At 38.9% G+C, this 20,067-nt stretch overlaps 1 protein-coding gene across 7 annotated transcripts in view; it reads left to right on the top strand.

Moving 5' to 3' along the window:
- The window catches only part of LOC105469915 (STAG1 cohesin complex component), a 404,557-nt gene that overhangs the window by 273,380 nt on the left and 111,110 nt on the right, over nt 1-20,067 (top strand). For all 7 annotated transcript variants that reach the window (XM_011721505.2, XM_071090955.1, XM_071090954.1 and 4 more), the window contains 2 exons: nt 125-232; nt 13,455-13,569. In XM_011721505.2, coding sequence (XP_011719807.1) covers nt 125-232; nt 13,455-13,569 — 223 coding nt within the window. The remainder of the gene's footprint in view (nt 1-124; nt 233-13,454; nt 13,570-20,067) is intronic.

Raw genomic sequence — 20,067 nt, 5'->3', positions numbered from 1 at the left:
ATAAAAGATGAGACAAAAATTATTAAGCCTTGAATTTTATAGTGAACTTTACAAAGTTTAAATAAAAGTAAAACTGAAAATAAACATTTGCTTTAGATCAGATGTTACTTTCTGTATTTTTCAGTGGAAGTGAAGAAGCTCTTTCCAATGAAGACTGTGAAAATGTTTACCACTTGGTGTACTCGGCACATCGCCCTGTTGCTGTGGCAGCTGGAGAGTTCCTTCACAAAAAGTGAGCTGATTATCTTTGAAAACAGATTCTACTTTTCTATGTTGTTTTGTTGTTGTTTTAGAGTTTGTAGGAGAGAGTAATAGTGACTGAACACAGTGCTGAAAATGTCCCTCTCATACTCTGAGGGCTATAACAGCCTCATAGCCTATGTATACATTATGAATCACACCCTTGAGGATGCTGTACCTTGTGACATACTCCTTTTTTCTGAAATCTGAGAGGATGATTCTCAGCTAGATGTGAGTGGAGATTGGAGGAGTGCGTGAAACTTATAAAAGCTAACATAATTGATAATTCATCACTAGTTTTTTCTTTAAAATTCTGAGATTTGATCTTACTTTCTCAACATTTGTAATCTAAATGTGAAGCAGTATCTCCTTTAAAATGCCTCCCAAGTTTTAATGTTTTTTCATTTTCTCCATTATGATGATTGATTATTTATTTATTTTTTATTTTTTTGAGATGGAGTTTCGCTCTTGTTGCCCAGGCTACAGTACAGTGGCACAATCTTGACTCACCACAACTTCTGCCTCCCAGGTTCAAGTGATTGTCCTGCCTCAGCCTCCCAAGTAGCTGGGATTACAGTCATGCACCATCCTGCCCAGCTAATTTTGTATTTTTATTAGAGACAGGGTTTCTTCATGTTGGTCAGGCTGGTGTTGAACGCCCGACCTCAGGTAATTCGCCTGCCTCAGCCTCTCAGAGTGCTGGGATTACAGACGTGAGCCACCACACCTGGGCATGATGAGGATTATTTTAATCAGTAATTCATAGTAATTCTGAAAGTTTTATATATATATAGTTGCAGTTTAATTTTTTTTAAACCTTATTTTTTGGTAAAGCATAAAGCTAATGAGAGTATATGCATGTGAACACTTAGGAAGGACATTTTTTATTGTGATTTACTGTATGTGTTGTATAATTAGATTAGTTCATTCTGTAAAACATTTTAAAATATATATGTGTGTGTGTGTGTGTATACATATATATATATTTTTTTTTTGAGAGATGGGGTCTTGCTATCTTGCCCAGGCTGGTCTTGAACTCCTGGCCTCAAGTGATCCTCCCACCTCAGCCTCCCAAAGTGTTGGGATTACAGGCATGAGCCACTGCACCTAGCTGATTAATTCATTTTTAAACTATAAACATATTCTTGGTTATATGTGTATATCTTTTGCTTTGCTTTGTGTTTTGTTTTTTTGTTTATGGATTTAAATTACTAGCTTTGAATAATATTCACAGGTGATTACAAAAGTTTATTATATATGCTAACTTCGTATTATGCTGAAATACAAATATAAATCATGGACTAGGCAACTGCTGTGCGTCAGTGACTAACTTTGATAATGAGCAGGCCTGGCCTCTATCCAGTATCTGCATTCAGTGCTACAATAAAAATTGTTCTCTACTCACTTGTACCTTTCAAAGTGAGAAAAGTTATTTGAGTGTAAGAAATCTCTGTTAAGAAAGAAACCAGCTACTTACTGTGCATGCTGGCAATGAAAATGAAGAGGAAGAAAGTCAAAGTTTTCAGGCATGACTTAAAATAATATTGAATTTCCTAGTGACTCTGACACCTCTGGCTAGTAGAATAATGCTGATTTTATATTTATCTTTGGATGTTGTCTGTCACCAATATCAAGGAGGTACTGTAGCCTTTCTTTTTTCAGGATTATTATATTCTAATTAGTCTGTTCTCCACTTAACTTGTCAAAGAACTTTGTGTTTTTAGAAATAATTTGTTGTTTCTGTAGTTTCAGAGAGAAAATAAACTTGAGATGGGTTCTCTGTATAGTAGAAGCCATAAACTGGTAACTCTTGAGTTAGAAAAGGTCTTAATTAGAATGTACTTATTTTATATCTGTATTATATTTTTCTATGTTTGAAATATTGGCTAAATTTTTTATACTTTAAAAATTGATAGACATTTATAGAGTACATGTGATATTTTGATACATGCATCTAATGTGTAATGGTCAAATTAGGTAAGTAGGATATCCATCACCTCAAATATGTATTATTTCTTTGTGCTGGGAACTTTCCAAATCTTCTATTAATAGCTATTTTGAAATATTCCATAAATTATTGTTAACTATAGTCACCCTACTGTGCTATCAAACACTAAAACTTATTTCTTCTAACTGTATTTTTGGACCCGTTAACCTCTCTTTATTCCGCCCTCTGGTAGCAATCATTGTACTGTGCCTCCAGGAGATCAACCTTTTTTTAACTCCCACATATAAGTGAGAACATGAGATATTTGTCCTTCTGTGCTTGGCTTAATTCACTTAACATAAGGTCATCTAGTTCCATCTGTGTCACTGCAAATGACAGGATTTCCTTTTTATGGCTAAATAATATTCCATTGTGTATAAATACCACATTTGTTTATCCATTCAAACGTTGATGGACACTTAGGTTGATTCCATGTCTCACTACTATCAATAGTACTGTACTGAACATGGCAGTGCAGATATCTCTTTGATATGCTGATTTTTTTTTTCTTGTAGATATATACTTAGCAGTGGAGTTGCTTGATCATATGGTAGATGTTTTTAGTTTTTTGAGGAACCTCCATACTGTTTTCCACAGTTGCTATACTAGTTTACCTTCCTACGAACAGTGTACTAGCATTCCCCTTTCTCTGCATCCTGGCCAGCATGTTATTCTTTTGTCTTTTTGATAATAACTGTTGAAAATGAGGTAAGATGATACCTCATTGTGATTTTGTATTTGCATTTTCTTTGTAATAAATGATGAGAGCACTGTTTTGTATACCAGTTGGCCACTGGTATGTCTTCCTTTGAGAAATGTCTATTCAGATCATTTGCCCATTTGTAAATTGGATTGTTTTCGTTTTTACTAAGGAGTTGTTTGAGTTCCTTGTATCCCTTGTCAGATGAATCGTTGGCCAATATTTTCACCTATTCTACAGGTTGTCTCTTTATTGATCCCTTTGCTGTATAGAAACTTTTTTGCTTGATATAATCTCATTTTTCTGTTTTTCCTTTCGTTGCACATGCTATTGAGGTCTTGCCCCAAAACTCTACCCAGACTAATATTCTTAAGAATCCCCAGTGTTTTCTTTCTCTTTTTTTTTTTTTTCCAAGACGGAGTCTCACTCTGTCGCCCAGTATGGAGTGCAGTGGCGCAATTTCAGCTCACTGCAACCTCCACCTCCTGGGTTCAAGCAATTCTTCTGCCTCAGCCTCCCGAGTAGCTGGGATTACAGGTACGTGTCACCACACCCGGCAATTCACTACTATTTATTGAAGAAGCAGCTGTCCTTTCCCCACGATATGTTCTTGGTGCCTTTGCCGAAAATCAGTTAGCTGTAACTGTGTGCACTTATTTCTGGGTTATCTGTTCTGTTGCATTGGTATATGTGTCTGTTTTTATGCCAGGATTATGCCATTTGGGGTAATAAGACTTTGTATTATATTCTAAAGTCAGGTGGTGTAAAGCCTCCAGCTTTTGCTCAAGATTGCTTTGCTTATTGTGGGTAATTTGTGGGGCCATATGAATTTTAGGGTTTTTTTTTCAATTTCTATAAAAAATGTCTTTGATACAGGGATTGCATAGAATCTGTATATCAATTTGAGTAGTATGGACATTTTAAACAGTCTTAATTCTTCCAATCCAAGAGCATGAGGTGTCTTTTTTGTTGTTGTTGTTGTTTTTGTTTTAAATATCCTCTTCAGTTTCTTTCATCTGTGTTTTATAGTTTTGTTTGTAGAGATCTTTTACTTTGGTTAAATTTATTCCCAGCTGGGTTTTTTTTTTTTTTTTTTTTTTTTTTTTGGTAGCTGTTGGAAATGAGATTGACTTCTTGACTTCTTTTTCAGATTGTTCACTTTTGCTGTATAAGAATGCTACGGATTTTTATGTCGATTTTGTATTCTACTTTCCATAATTTATTAGTTCTAACAATTTTTTGTGCGGAGTCTGTTTTTGTAAATATAAGATTATGCCATCTACAAACAAAGATAACTTGACTTCTTTCTTTCCAATTTGGATGTCTTTTATTTCATTCTCTTGCCTAATTGCTCTGACTAGGACTTTTAGTACTATGTTGTATAAAAGTGGTGAAAGTTGACGTCCTGGTCTTGAGTTCTTATAGGAAAGACTTTCAACTTTTCCCCATTTAATGTGATTGTAACTGTGGGTTTGTCTTATATGGACTTTATTATTTTGAGATGTGTTTCCTTTGCTAGTTTATTGAGAGTTTTTATCATGAAGGGATGTTGATTTCTTTCAAATGCTTTTTCTCTATTGAGAGGGTCATAAGTTTTGTCTTTCATTCTGTTGATGTGATGTATCACATTTATTGATAATGCATATGGTTAAGCTATCTTTGTGTCCCTGATATAAATCCTGCTTGATTATGGTACATTATCTTTTTAATATGCTGTTAAATTTGGTTTGCTGGTTATTGTTGAGAATTTTTACATGCATGTTTACTGGGGATATTGTCTAATAGTTTTTGTTGTTGTTGTTGTTATTTTGTCTTTGTCTGGTTTTGGCATCGGGGTGATGCTGACCTTATACAATGAGCTTGGAGGTATTCCCTTGTCTTCAATTTTCTGAAATACTTTGAGTAGAATTGGTGTTCTTCTTTAAATGCTTGGTAGAATTCTGCAGTGAAGCCATCAGGTACTGGGCTTTTTTTGTTTGTTTGGAGACTTTTTATTACTGCTTCAATATCATTAATTTTTATTACTGCTTCAATATCATTATTGGTCTGTTCAACAGGTTTTCTATTTCTTTTTTCTTTTTCTTTTTTTTTTTTCTTTTTTTTTTTTTTGAGACGGAGTTTTGCTCTTGTTGTCCAGGCTGGAGTGCAATGGCACGGTCTCGGCTCACTGCAACCTCCGCCTCCTGGGTTCAAATGATTCTCCTGCCTCAGCCTCCCAAGTAGCTGGGATTACAGGTGCCTGCCACCATGCCCAGCTAATATTTGTATTTTTAGTAGATACGGGGTTTCACCATGTTGGCCAGGCTGGTCTCGAACTCCTGACCTCAGGTGATTCACCTGCCTTGGCCTCCCAGAGTGCCGGGATTAAAGGTGTGAGCCACCATGCCCAGCAGGTTTTCTATTTCTTTATGGTTAATTTGTGATAGGTTGCATGTGTCCAAGAATTTATTCATTTCTTTTAGGTTTTACATTTTGTTGGTATACAGACGTTTATAATAGTTTTTACCGATCCTTTGTATTTCTCTTGTAACCATTGTAATGTCTCTTTTTCTGTCTCTGATTTTATTTATTTGGGTATTCTTTCTTTCTTTCTTTCTTTCTTTCTTTCTTTCTTTCTTTCTTTCTTTCTTTCTTTCTTTCTTTCTTTTTTAGTTTAGCTAAAGGTTTGTTCATTTGTGGTTCCATTTGTCTTTTGTATTTAGTCTTAATTACATTTATTCTCTGATCTTTATTATAATTTCTTTCCTTCTGCTAATTTTGTTTTTTTGTTTGTTTTTGTGAGTCTTCTAGTTCCTTGCTGTGTTTCATTATTGTCGTCTGTTTGAAGTTTTGCTAGTTTTTTGATATAGATACTTATTGGTATAAACTCCTTTAGAACTGCTTTGGCTGTACTTGATAGGTTTTAGTATGTTGTGTTTCTGTTTTCTTCTCTCTCACAAAATTCTGAAATTTCTTCTTTAACCCATTTGTTGTTCAGGAGCGTGTTGTCTAATTTACATGAACTTGAACAATTTCCATTCCTTCTGTAATTGATTTTTAGTTTTATTCCATTATGGTTAAAAGAGATACTCAATATGCATTCAGTATTTTAAAATCTGTTGACTTCTTCTGTGACCTTGTAGCCTGTCCTGGAGAATGTTTCATTTGTTACTAGAAAAATGAGTATTCTGCAACTGTTAGATGGAATGTTCTGTAAATGTCTATTAGGTCCATTTGGTCTAGAATGCAGCTTAACTCCAGTGTTTCTTTGGAATCATTGATTCATTTTCTGTCTGGATAATCTTCCCATTGCTGAAAGTTGCATGTTGAAGTCCCCTACTACTACTATTGTATTGCAGTTTCTCTCTCTCCTTATGTCTTAATTTTTAAAATGTATTTGGGAGGTTCAATATTGAGTGTACAGATATTTACAATTGTTACATCCTCTTGTCATATTGACCCTTTACCATTGTAAAATGGTATTCTTTGTCTTTTTTTTTTTTTTTTTTTTTTTTTTTTTTGAGACAGAGTCTTGCTCTGTCGCCAGGCCAGAGTGCAGTGGCGCCATCTTGTCTTACTGCAACCTCCACCTCCTGGGTTCAAGCAGTTCTCCTGCCTCAGCCTCCCGAGTAGCTGGGACTACAGGCATGTGCCACTACACCTGGCTAATTTTTATATTTTTAGTAGAGACGGGGTTTCACCATGTTGGCCAGGATGGTCTCCATCTCTTGACCTTGTAACCCGCCCGCCTCGGCCTCCCAAAGTGCTGGGATTACAGGCATGTGCCACCCCTCTGGCCTTCTTTGTCTTTTTTTAATCATTCTTGACTTGAAGTCTATTTTATTTGATAACAAATATAGCCACTCCTGTTACATTTTTGGTTTCTAAGTGCATGGATTATCTTTTTCCATACCTTCACTTTCAGTCTGTGTGTGTCTTTACAGATGAAGTGAGTTTCTTATGGCAGAATATAGTTGTGTCATTTTTTTTAATCCATTCAGTCACTTTATATGTCTTTCAATTTGATAATTTAATCCATTTACCTTCCGGATTATTATTGATGGGCATGTGTTTACCATTGCCATTTTGTTGCTGTTTTCTGGTTGTTTTGTAGATCCCATTGATTTTTCTGTATCTAGTAGTAGGTTTTGATTCTGTGCTGTTTATTTCTGTTGTATCTATTATAGATATTGCTTTGTGATTACACTGAGACTTATAAAAATATCTTGTAGTTAAAACAGGTTATTTTATGTAGGGCACGGTGGCTTACACCTGTAATCACAGCACTTTGGGAGGCCAAGGCAGGCAGATCTCTTGGGGTCAGGAGTTCAAGACTAGCCTGGCCAAAATGGTGAAAGCCTATCTCTGCTAAAAATACAAAAATCAGCCAGGTGTGATGGCAGGTGCCTGTAATTCCAGCTACTTGGGAGGCCGGAGAATCGCTTGAACCTAGGAGGCAGAGGTTGCAGTGAGCCAAGATCGTGCTGCTGCACTCCAGCCTAGGTGATAGAGCGAGACTCACTGTCAAAAAAAAAAAAAATACAGAAAAAAATACAGGTTATTTTAAACTTATAATGACTTAGCTTTGATTGCAAAATATCATAAATAAACTTTACACTTTAACACAGCTCCCCTCTTACGTTTTGACTTTTTGATGTTTCAATTTACATTTTAAAAATTTTGCTTATCTCAGCAATTGTTGCAGTTGTTTGTTTTGGGGTTTGTTTGTTTGTTTGTTTGTTTTTTGTTTTTGTAGAGACAGGATTTTGCCATGTTGCCAAGCTGGTCTCCTAAGCTCAAGCGATTCTCCCATCTCCACCTTCCAAAGTTTGGAGATTACAGGCATAAGTCACCATGCCTGGCCCCGGTTGTTATTTTTCATAGTTTTTTCTTGTAGTCTTCATACTTAAGATATAAGTCATTTACTTACCACATTTATAGTATCAGAGTACTCTGAATTTTTTTCAGTTTTCTTACTTTTGCCAGTGAATTTTATGCCTTGAAGTTTTCTTGTTACACATTAGTGTTGGGGTGATCAGACCCAACACCAGGCCGTGGGGGCTACGAAGTCCGACGGAGTCAAAGGAATGAGAAAAGACAAGTTAAGAGTGAGTGCATAAGGTGGGTCCAGGGGGCCAACGCTAGTGTGGAGGTTGTGAAGGCCCCGAGCTCTGGGATCCCACACTATTTATTGGTGATCAAACAAAGAAGCAGGTAGCGAGGATGTTTGGATGTGGGGGTAAACAGGTGAGGATGTGAGGACATGAGGATAGATAGGTAGTGGTGCATCAAGTGTATCTGTGACAGTTTAGCATTTTTTTTGACGCATATAGAATATGCTTTGCTGCTCGAGATAATGGAGAACATGTTTACGAGCCTGGGAGAGCAACTGACAAGTCTGCGCACATTCCAGAGGCCATGAGGGGTTTTATGCCCCGAGCCCTGGATTCCATCCAAGCCACGAGGGGTATTATGCCCTGGGCTTATAGTTGTGGTACGGCAGGGCAGCCTTCCCCACTTTGGCACAGTTTGGTGTTCCAGAGGCCACAAGGGGTTTTAGACCCTGGACCCCAAACATTTTCCAAGACTCTTTTGTATTATGACAGATAAGCCAGTCCTGCCTGAGCTCTTCTACCAACACATTAGCATTCATGTCTTTCAAACTGAAGAACTTCTTTTGGCATTTTTTATAAGGCAGATCTGGTGTTGATGAATTCCCTCAGCTTCTGTTTGTCTGAGAAAGTCTTTATCTGTCTTTCATGTTTGAAGGATATTGTTAGGTACAGTGTTCTTGGATAGCGATTTTCTTTCTTCAGAACTTTGAATATAGCATCCCAGTCTATCCTGGCCTTCAAGGTTTCTGCCGATAAATCTATTGAAAGCCATATAGGAGCTCCATTGAATATGATACGATTCTTTTCTTTTGATGCTTTGGATATTTCTTCTTTGTCTTTGATTTTTGCTAATTTGATTATGATGTGACTTGGGAAATTCCTCTTTGGGTTGAATTTGTTTGATGACATCTGAGCTTTCTGTTCCTGGATGCTGTTTTTCTCCAGATTTGGAGAATTTTCAGCCTTACTCTTTTAATATGCTTTCTAGGCCCTTTTTCTCTCTCATCTTCTTTGGGAATGCTAATTTTGCAGAAGTTAGTTTGCTTGAACGTGTCCCATAATTCTCATAGACTTTTTAAAATTTTTCTTTTTGCTCTTCTGACTAGGTAATTTCATATGTTCTGCCTTCAGGCTCACTAGTTCTTTCCTCTGTTTGGTTAAGTTTGCTGTTGAAGCTTTCTAGTGAGTTTTTCACTTCAGTTACATTCTTTATTTCTAGGATTTATATTTGATTTTTTAAAATTGTTTCTATTCGTATTTCTCATTTTGTTTTTCAAATTTGATTTAGTTTTCTATTTGGATTTTTGTGTGTGTGTGTAAATCCTTAAAATTCTTTAAGAGGATTACCCTGAATTGCCTGTCAGACATTTCATAGATTTTCAGTTTTTCCGGATCTGTTGCTGGAGCTCTACTGGTTTTGTTTGGTAGTGTAATATTTCCCTGACCTAAGTTGATGCTTGTGTATTTGAAGAGATAACTACTGCTTCCACTTTTTGCAGGTTTGCTTTGGTAGTACTAGATCTTTACTTCTTAGTTTCAGAACTTGAACCATGGCCTCTTGTTTTTTTCTTGGTCTGGCAAGAACTTATAGTGAATGCTGGAATTTAAACAGTATTCCAGAACCAAGTCACTGCACTTCTGTTCTTTCTCAGTCTGGTGAAGACTCTTAGTACTGGAACACTGCGCTGGAACTATATTGCTGGCCTTACATTATTTCCCAACCTGGGAAATACTTAAGTGGGTACTGCAACTTAATCCTGGCCTTTAAGTTGTTTCCAGGCCAAGGAAAGACTTTATACAGTCACCTGGGCTTTGTGGAAAATATATCTAGGGATTTGATCCTTCCTGTGGATTATGCCCCTTGCAGTGCTTTTGTACTGGCCACTCCCTTCAACATGGCGTCCCCACTGGTCAATGTGCCAAGTGGCCACCAAGATCTGTGCACCAGTTACTGTGATCAGCACCCTATTCTTTCTCCCCAGTGAACCCCAGGTTTTTCTGGCCTCCTGGCACTCCCAGTGGTTTCTGTGGGATGGAACTGGAGTGATCTTCTTGTGAAGATTCCCAGACTAGCAAGGAGAGCAATTTTCCACTTCTAATTCCCTCTTATCTTAGCAATCATGGGTCGAGGGCAATTCTCTTTGAGTTTTGCTGGCTTGTAGGGAGGGGGCAGTTGGCACAGTGTGAAATGACTATTTCTCTTACTAATCATAGTTTCTTGATTCTGTGGGCCCAAAGGGTTTCTCCACTTCTCTTCAGAGTTCTAGCATATTCAAGTGGTATTCTTGTGTTTGAATAGTTTCTGGTTGTATTTTTGTAGGGGGAGTGATGCTGGGCAGTCTTCTGTTCCACCATCTTGCTGATATCAGAACACCAAAAAAATTTTTGTTAGAATATCTTCCACAGAAATCCAGAAGGATGAGCCTCCATTAGTTTTTGTTTCTTTGTGAAAATTAGGCCAATTCTTATGCAAATGAAAGCTTCACTCCATAAGTGTATTTTAGGTCCCTGTCTTGGAGAAACTTACAGTTTAATGACTTGATTAATGATCTCTTTTATCATTCTTCCATCATTTAATATGGTGACTTAGAAAATCTTAAATAAGCTGTGGAGTATCCCCAGGAGTTCCATGATCAGCTTTCAAAGATACTTAAATGTACACATCCACACACACATAGTGTCTTGTAGTCTAGTCATAAGCTTTTCACAGTATTAACCAATCATCCAAAAAGTAGTAAGATCTGTCTGAAATCAATATTTTAATACATCATCAAAAATTCCACATTTTAATACTCAAAATTTAAGCAAATTCCTCAGTGCCTCATTTATATGCACTAAATGGAATTATTTAAATTGGTACAACTGGACATGGGGCTCATCCCCATAACTCCAGCACTTTGGGAGGCCAAGGCAGGTGGAAGACTTGAGGTCAGGAGTTCGAGATCAGCCTGACCAACATGGTGAAACCGTATCTCTACTAAAAATACAAAAAATTAACCTGGCATAGTGGCACACGCCTGTAATTCTAAACACTCCAGAGGCTGAGACAGGAGAATCTCTTGAGCTCTGGAGGTGGAGGTTGCAGTGAGCAGAGATCATGCCATTGCCGTCTAGCCAGGGTGACAGAGTGAGACTTCATCTCAAAAAAACATAAGCCGAGTGCGGTGGCTCAGGCCTGTAATCCTGGCACTTTGAGAGACTGAGGCGGGTGGATTACTTGAGGTCAGGAGTTTAAGACCAGCCTGACCAACATGGTGAAACCCCATCTCTACTAGAAAGAACAAAAATTAGCCACGTATGGTGGCAGGCACCTGTAATCTCAGCAACTTGGGAGGCTGAGAGGCACAAGAATCGCTTGAATCTAGGAGGCAGAGATTGGGCCACTGCACTCCAGCCTGAGTGACAGAGCGAGACTCTGTCTCAAAAAATAATAAATAAATAGATTGGTATATTTCAGTTATCAGGGATATTCCTATTGTCCGTTTACCATCCCTCTGAAAGTCACCCATTAAACAGAACCTTCTCTTAAGTGATAGCTGTATAGATACAGCTTCAAGATAAGTTCTCTAGTCCACTAATAGGCCTTCATCTTCACTCACCCCCCAGAAAAACTCAGCTTCTCTGTAATCGTTTTCTGCTAGAGATTGGTTTCTTATAATATCACATGAAATTATTCTCGTTTTATTCAGTTATATTACCTCTCATTTGAGAGGCCTACTCTGACTTTTACATATAAACTAGTACATGCTATATACATATACCTTTTTTTTCTTTATAACCAGCAACAGTATATATTTGTCTACCGTTTATTCACTAAAGTGAGAGCTCCAAGAGAACAGGGATTTTGTCGTTGTTTGCTCCTAATATCCCTTTTACCTAGAGCAATGCCTAGAAATAAGGTACCTTAGCAATTTTTTTTTTTTTTGAGACGGAGTCTCACTCTGTCACCCAGGCTGGAGTGCAGTGGCACCATTGGGGCTCACTGCAAGCTTCACCTCCCGAGTTCACGCCATTCTTCTGCCTCAGCCTCCCTAGTAGCTGGGACTAAGGTGCCCACCCCCACGCCCGGCTAACTGTTTGTATTTTTAGTAGAGACAGGGTTTCACCGTGTGAGCCAGGATGGTCTCGATCTCCTGACCTCGTGATCTGCCTGCCTCGGCCTCCCAAAGTGCTAGGATTACAGGCGTGAGCTACCGTGCCCGGCCAACTTAGCAGTTTTTAAGTTTTGTTAGAATAAATCTAAACAAATTAAAAATTTCACTTTTTTGGGCCATATTTCATATGTTTTGCTACTACCTGATATTTTTATTAATTTATCATTAATGTCATTTTACTAAAAACTGTTGGGTTCATGGGTAATGTTTCTAGATAATAAGGTGTAAATTTTTGTAATTATTGCTGAAATATTTGGTTATATGTTGTAATTATATGACTGTGAAATCAGTGTTTTAAGAAAATAGAACTCAGGGCCAAGGCAGGCATATCATTTGAGGTCAGGAGTTTGAGACCAGCCTGGCCAATGTGGTGAAACCTCATCTCTACTAAAAATACAAAAGTTAGCCCAGCATGGTGGTGGGCACCTGTAATTTCAGCTACTTGGAAGGCTGAGGCAGGAGAATTGCTTGAACCCGGGAGGCAAAGGTTGCAGTGAGCCAAGATCATGCCACTCACTGCACTCCAGCCTGGGTGACAGAGCGAGACACCGTCTCAAAAAAAAAAAAAAAAAGAAAAGAAAAGAAAAAAGAAAATAGAACCCAGTTTAAAATTACATATTCTAGTATCAGTCATACAGGATAATAGCAGTGCTTGTCATTTTCACACATATTTGAACATTGTTCATCAGTAAAAGTTTCCCTTTACATTTTATGTCTAGTTTAACCTATATGACATTGTTCAGATTCCACCATTTTCCGACCTATAATGACATCAGTTACATTTTTGTATTGAAATAGATGAATAATCTGATCTCTGATATTCTTTTTTTTTTTTTTTTTTTTGAGACGGAGTCTCTGTCGCCCAGGCTGGAGTGCAGTGGTGCAATCTCAGCTCTCTGCAAGCTCCGCCTCCCGGGTTCATGCCATTCTCCTGCCTCAACCTGCTGAGTAGCTGGAACTACAGGCACCCGCCACCATGCCCAGCTAATTTTTTGTATGTTTAGTAGAGACGGGATTTCACTGTGTTAGCCAGGGTGATCTTGATCTCCTTACCTCATGATCCACCTGCCTTGGCCTCCCAAAGTGCTGGGGTTATAGGCATGAGCCACTGCACCTGGCCTGATCTCTGATACACTTTTCTCTCCCCACCGCCCCCCCCCCCCCCGCCCCACCCCATTTTTTGTTGTTGTTGCTGTTAAACACTGAAATGATTTGTGTGGTGAGGGAACACTACAGTTCATATTCATGTAACTTTGCAATGCCCTGTTATTTATTTCCAGGCTATTTAGCAGACATGACCCACAAGCAGAAGAAGCATTAGCAAAGAGGAGGGGAAGAAACAGCCCGAATGGAAACCTCATTAGGATGCTGGTTCTTTTCTTTCTTGAAAGTGAGGTAAAAAATGTTTTAAGATAACTCATTTATTTTTATTATATTACATGTTAAATAAAATTGTCATTTCATTTTAATTTTTTTTAAATCAAATAAAAACAAGTCTGTTTCTTACAAAGTTGCCTTCATGAATTGCATGATATAGAAGCAGTCCTTTACCTTTTGTGGAAAGAATTTCTGAATATACATGTAGGTGTGGATCAATACTGAATACAGACTGGCAATTGTTAAACTTTTACAGTATTGCAATACTGCATAACTTTTTTTTTTTTTTCTTTTGAGACAGGGTCTCACTCTGTCGCCCAGGCTGGGGTACAGGGGTGCGATCTTGGCCCACTGCAGCCTCTGCCTCCCAGGTTCAAGGGATTGTCCTACCTCACTCAGCCTCCTGAGTAGCTGGGACTACAGGTGCTCACTACCATGCCCAGCTAATTTTTGTTTCTTTAGTAGAGACGGATTTTCACCATGTTGGCCAGGCTGGTCTTGAATTCCTGACTTCAGGTCATCCACCTGCCTTGATCTCTCAAAGTGCTGGGATTATGGTCATGAGCCACCGTGCCCAGCCTGCATACCTTTTTTTTATTGTTCCCTCTTTTGTTTTTATGCCTATAGCTGTTACATCACATTAAACAGTTTTTGAAAATTGTCAGACTGTCAATAACACGTTTTATCTTGTTTGAAAATTACTTAGTAAGGAGAAAGAAAAATATGAATTCATGTTTTGATATTTGTACAAGCCTCATAGCAATGTTTTTATGTGCTATATTCAGTTATTGCTTAAACAATTTTGTAATTAACACTTACATGTTAGGATCTGTTTTTGCAAGTAAGCTTTGGTTTTTCCACCAAAATGGTGTGGGGATTTTTTGTTTGTTTTGTTTTTTGTTTTTTAATCTGTATTTCCTACTACTGCCGTGTCATGGGGAAATGGTAAATTAAATCTGAAGAACTCCTGAATAACTTCTTCATTTAGAAATGGTTGAAAATAGAGTTGCAGGCCACGTGCAGTGGCTCAGGCTTGTAATCCCAGCACTTTGGGAGGCCGAGGTGGGCAGATCACTTGAGGCCAGGAGTTTAAGATCAGCCTGGCTAGTATAGCAAAAGTCCGTCTCTACTAAAAATAGAAAAAAAATAGCTGGGCGTGGTGGCACACACCTAATCACAGCTAATTAAGAGGCCGAGGCACAAGAATCGCTTGAACCCAGGAGGCAGAGATTGCATGCAGTGAGCCGAGATTTTGTACCACTGCACTCCACCCTTTGCCACAGAGCCAGGTTCTGTCTCAAAAAAAATTAAAATAAATAAGCAAACAAAATAGAGTTGCAAAAGAAGTAGAGAACATCTGGAAACCTAGGACTCTCAATTTTATTTGTTAAAAAGTGTTTTTGATTTGTGCTAAAATGTCAGTGAAGAAGAGAAACGATTCTATGAATGCTCAAGTTTGAGAGTAAGAGGGGAACTTCGTAGGAATAAGGAAGAGAGACACAAACAGGTAGCCTGTATGAAAATTAAAATTGGAGAAGTAAGAACTCAGTCAGTGGAATGAAGGGTGTTAGGGCAAAATAGCAGAAAGTGGTGAAGGAGTTGCTGCTATTTTTTAAGAGAGTTACCAATGAATAGAGAAATAAAGTCAGAAACAAAACTAGCTAGAGAGTTGAATTTGAGTAAAGAATGGGTTTAATAGTGTTTTAAATGTGTATACAAATTACCTGAGGATCTTGTTAAAATGCCAGTTCTGATTCAGTAGCTCTAGAACGGGGCCTGAGATTCTGCATTTCTAACAGTCTCCAAGATAGTGCTTATGCTCCTGGTCCAAGGATCACACTTTGCATACTAATGATTTGAAGCATTATTTTCTTAACAAGCCAGGGTAGATATATTACAGAATAAAATGCAAAATGTGAATTTTTTTAGTAAAACACTAACTACCCCATAAATATCACATGTCTAGTAAACCATCTCAACTTATACTCTTATCTCCCTTAGGTTTTAGAGGAATGGAATAAAAAGTAGCCAGGCATGGTGGCTACTTGGGAGGCTAAGGTGGGAGGATCCCTTGAGCCCAGGAGTTGCACAGGCTGTGCAGTAAGCTATGATTGCACCATTTGCACTCCAGCCTGTGCAAGACCTAGTCTCTTAAAAAAAAACCAAAAAAGCAACAATAGTTTCAGAAATTGATAAGTATGAGATAACTACTGAAAAGTTTAGGGAATATGATGATCTTCGCTAACTGACTTTGATTATTAATTAAAGGAAAATGTTTTTTATCTCTGAAAGCTCAAGGACTTTTCAATTTATTAAAAGGCATGAATACTTAGTTTCAGGCTGTTTGTCGTTTAAAGAAGTAATTTGTAATGTTTATTACTGCACAATTTTCAGATGGTCTTACTGTATTCCTGTGTTTGCTACCATTTTCTAAAGTCTTACAACAGTATTACAATGTATTTGTCAGTTATCCTGTATTGCATTTCTTTTTTTTTTTTTTTTTTTCCTTTTTTTTTTGGAGACAGAGTCTTGCTCTGTCACTCAGGCTGGAGTGCAGTGGCATGATCTCAGCTCACTGCAACCTCTGTCTCCCAGATTCAAGCAGTTCTCATACTTTAGCCTCCAAGTAGCTGGGACTACAAGTGTGTACCACTATGCCTGGCTAATTTTTGTATTTTTGGTAGAGACAGGGTTTCACCATGTTGGTCTGGCTGGTCTCGAACTCCTAACCTCGAGTGGTCCACCTGCCTCGGCCTTCCAAAGTGCTGGAATTACAGGCGTGAGCCACCACACCTGGCCCTGTATTGCATTCTTGACAGCTACAAAAGAAACTGCAAATAGTATTGAAAGGTTGATTCTTATGATTCATGGTGTTTATATTGACTTTTATGGTCTCCTGTGTTTCACAAGAAATTTTCTTTGTGAAAATCTCTCCTCTTATCTTTTTATACTTGTGTTCCCCCAGGATGAATGCTTAATTAAGCCATATTCTTATAGTGTGATGGTATTCCAATTATGCTCTACTCTGAATTTCTCTTTGTTTTACTGTCACACACTTTAATTGGTAAAATTTAGTAATAGACTTGTGAAATACTAAATTGAAAGAGACTTTAGAAATAATAAAGTAGAGGGAGTCTTTTTAGGGGTATGGAGTCTTGCTGGAGTGCAGTGGTGCAATCTCAGCTCACTGCAACCTCTGCCTCCTGGGTTCAAGCGATTCTCCCATCTCAGCCTCCCAAGTAGCTGGGATTACAGGCATGTGCCACCACGTCTGGCTAATCTTTATATTTTTAGTAGAGATGGGGTTTCGCCATGTTGGCCAGGCTGGACTTGAACTCCTGACCTCAAGTGATCCACCCTCCTCAGCTTCCGAAAGTGCTGAGATTACAGGCATGAAGCACTGTCTGCAGCCAAGGGAGTCTTTTATAGATGAGTTACAGACTGATATGGTTTGGCCCTATCCCCACCCACATCTCATCTTGAATTGTAATAATCCCCACGTGTCAAGGATGGGACCAGGTGGAGATAATTGAATCATAAGGGCAGTTTTTCTTACACGATTCTCATGGTAGTAAATAAGTCTCACGAGATCTGATGTTTTTATCAATGGGAGTTCCCCTGCACAAGCTCTCTTGCCTGCCACCATGTAAGATGTCCCTTTGTTCTTCCTTCATCTTTTGCCATGATTGTGAGGCATCCCCAGTCATGTGGATCTGTGAGTCCATTAAACCTCTTTCACTTAAAAATTTCCCAGTCTCGGATATGTCTTTATTAGCAGCTTGAGAACAGACAAATACACAGACATCTACCTGGGATAAACTGAACTGATTATTTTACCGAAATGAGAAGTAGTAACATTTTAATAGAATTATAAAATGCTGAATTGAAATCAGTTTACAGTGCAGGTAAAATGTGATTAAGAGATCTGCCTAAACAAGTCTGTAACTTTATTTTCTTTTGGTACCAAAAGGTGATTTTTAAAGATGTTTTAACCTGTGACAGCCATTGATTTCAGATGACAAAATACCTTGTATTTTAGATGCACGCCAGATAGTTGGATAAGTCGTACTTGAATGTGATGAGTCTGGATTTCCCTAGAGGTAGTATGACTCCAGAATTTATTATAAAAAGTGTGATGCCGCCAGGTGCAGTGGCTCATGCCTGTAATCCTAGCACTTTGGGAGGCTGAGGCGGGCAGATCACGAGGTCAGGAGATCAAGACCATCCTGGCTAACATGGTGAAACCCCGTCTCTACTAGAAATGCAAAAAATTAGCCGGGCCTGGTGGCGGGCACTTGTAGTTCCAGCTACTTTGGAGGCTGAGGCAGGAGAATAACATGAACCCAGGAGGCAGAGCTTGCAGAGAGCCGAGATTGTGCCACTGTCCTCCAGCCTGGGTGACAGTGTGAGACTCCAGCTCAAAAAAAAAAAATAAAAAGTGTGATGGTTTGCTTTTCAGAGGGATAAGGATGCTAGATGCTATTAGTAATTGTTTCAAAACAACAAGAACAACCCAGAACATTTCTGGATAATCTGGCAGTATGGTCACTCCTCCTCCTCCTCCTCCTCCTCCTCCTCCTCCTCCTTCTTCTTCTTCTTCTTCTTCTTCTTCTTCCTCTTCCTCTTCCTCTTCCTCCTCCTCTTCCTCCTCTTCCTCCTCTTCTTCCTCTTCCTCTTCCTCTTCCTCCTCTTCCTCCTCTTCCTCTTCCTCCTCCTCTTCCTCCTCCTCCTCCTCCTCTTCCTCCCCCTCCTCCCCTTCCTCCCCTTCTCCTCCTCCTCCTCCTCCTTCCTCCTTCCTCCTTCTTCTTCTCCTTCCTCCTTCCTCCTTCCTCCTTCTTCTTCTTCTTCTTCTCCTTCCTCCTTCCTCCTTCTTCTTCTCCTTCTTCTCTCCTTCCTCCTTCCTCCTTCCTCTTCCTTCTTTCCTCTTTTGGGGGGGGAGACCAAATCTCGCTCTGTTGCCAGACTGGAGTGCAGTGGTGCAATCTTGGCCCACTGCAACCTCCACCTCCTGGGTTCAAGTGATTCTCCTGCCTCAGCCTCCTGAGTAGGTGGGACTGCAGTCATGTGACACCACGCCCAGCTAATTTTTGTGTTTTTAGTAGAGATGGGGGTTTTACCATGTTTGCCAGATGGTCTCAATCTCTTGACCTCATGATTTGCCCACGGTGGCCTCCCAAAATGCTGGGATTACAAGCATGAGCCACCACACCCGGCCAGTGACCCTTCTTATGAATGACAAGGCTAATTGTGACAGTCATTTTAGACAGGAAAATTGACAGCTTATTGTAGATGTGTTGAAGACATTTCCCAAAGAAGCCAGGCGTGATGGCTCATGCCTGTAATCCCAGCAATTTGGGAGGCTGAGGCAGATGGATTACCTGAGGTCAAGAGTTCAAGACCAGCCTGGCCAACATAGTAAAACCTAGCCTCTACTAAAAATACAAAAATTAGCAGGGTGGTGTGGTGGCATGCACCTATAGTCCCAGCTACTCAGGAGCCTGAGGCAGGAGAATTGCTTGAATCCGTGAGGCAGGAGGTGACAGTGAACCGAGATCACACCACTGCATCCTGGGCGACAGAGCGGGACTCTGTATCAAAAGTATGAAAGAAACTAAGGTACGGTATAGATTAAGAAATTTTATTATATTGCATAGTAGGAGCTATGTAAGAGAACAGAAACAACGAAGGGAGGCCAGGCATGGTGGCTCATGCCTGTAATCCCAACACTTGGGGAGAATGAGGCAGGCAAATCACTTGAGGTCAGGAGTTCAGGACCCGCCTGGCCAACATGGTGAAAGCCTGTCTCTACTAAAAATATAAAAATTAGCCTGGTGTGGTGGCAGGTGCCTGTAATCCCAGCTACTCGGGAGGCTGAGGCAGGAGAATCACTTGAACCCGGGAGGCGGAGGTTGCAGTGAGCCAAGATCATGCCACAGCATTCCAGCCTGGGCGACAGAGTGAGACTGCGTCTGAAAATAATTAAAAAAAAAAACAATGAAAGGAAAGAACTAAATTGAAGGACATACAGTCAGATTATTGCCTAATAGACTCTAAATGCAGATTATTACTTGAACATGTTTTCTCGGGAGGTGAAAAATCAATACAATAAAAGGAAAAGAGGAGTATAAGAAACACTGGTGAGCAAATAAATTTGAAAAAAAAACCCCTTAGAGCTAAACCTAAAAACTATGACATTGATGTTTAAGGCAAATATCTATTAATTTTTTAAATGTAGGAGTATAATGTTCAAATTAAATGAAGAGAAGTGATAAACAGGCTAAGGATTTTGGTAATGGAAAAATGTTGGAAAATAAAACCATGAATGAAGGACAGATAAAGTAATCAAGGAAACATCACAAATAGAGTACAGAGAATAAAATGCCAGCAATATTTTCAGTAGTAATCCCAATAAATGTAAATAAATTAACATGTTTTATTAAAATGCAGATTATCATTTGGGATTGAAATAAATGAAAAATAGCTATATGCTATTTACAAACACATCTTAAAATAAAT

The sequence above is a fragment of the Macaca nemestrina genome, chromosome 2 (genome assembly GCF_043159975.1).
Source record: "Macaca nemestrina isolate mMacNem1 chromosome 2, mMacNem.hap1, whole genome shotgun sequence".
Classification (NCBI taxonomy): domain Eukaryota; kingdom Metazoa; phylum Chordata; class Mammalia; order Primates; family Cercopithecidae; genus Macaca; species Macaca nemestrina.
Note: the sequence above shows the minus strand (reverse complement) of the source record. Positions and strands in the feature narration are given on the sequence as shown.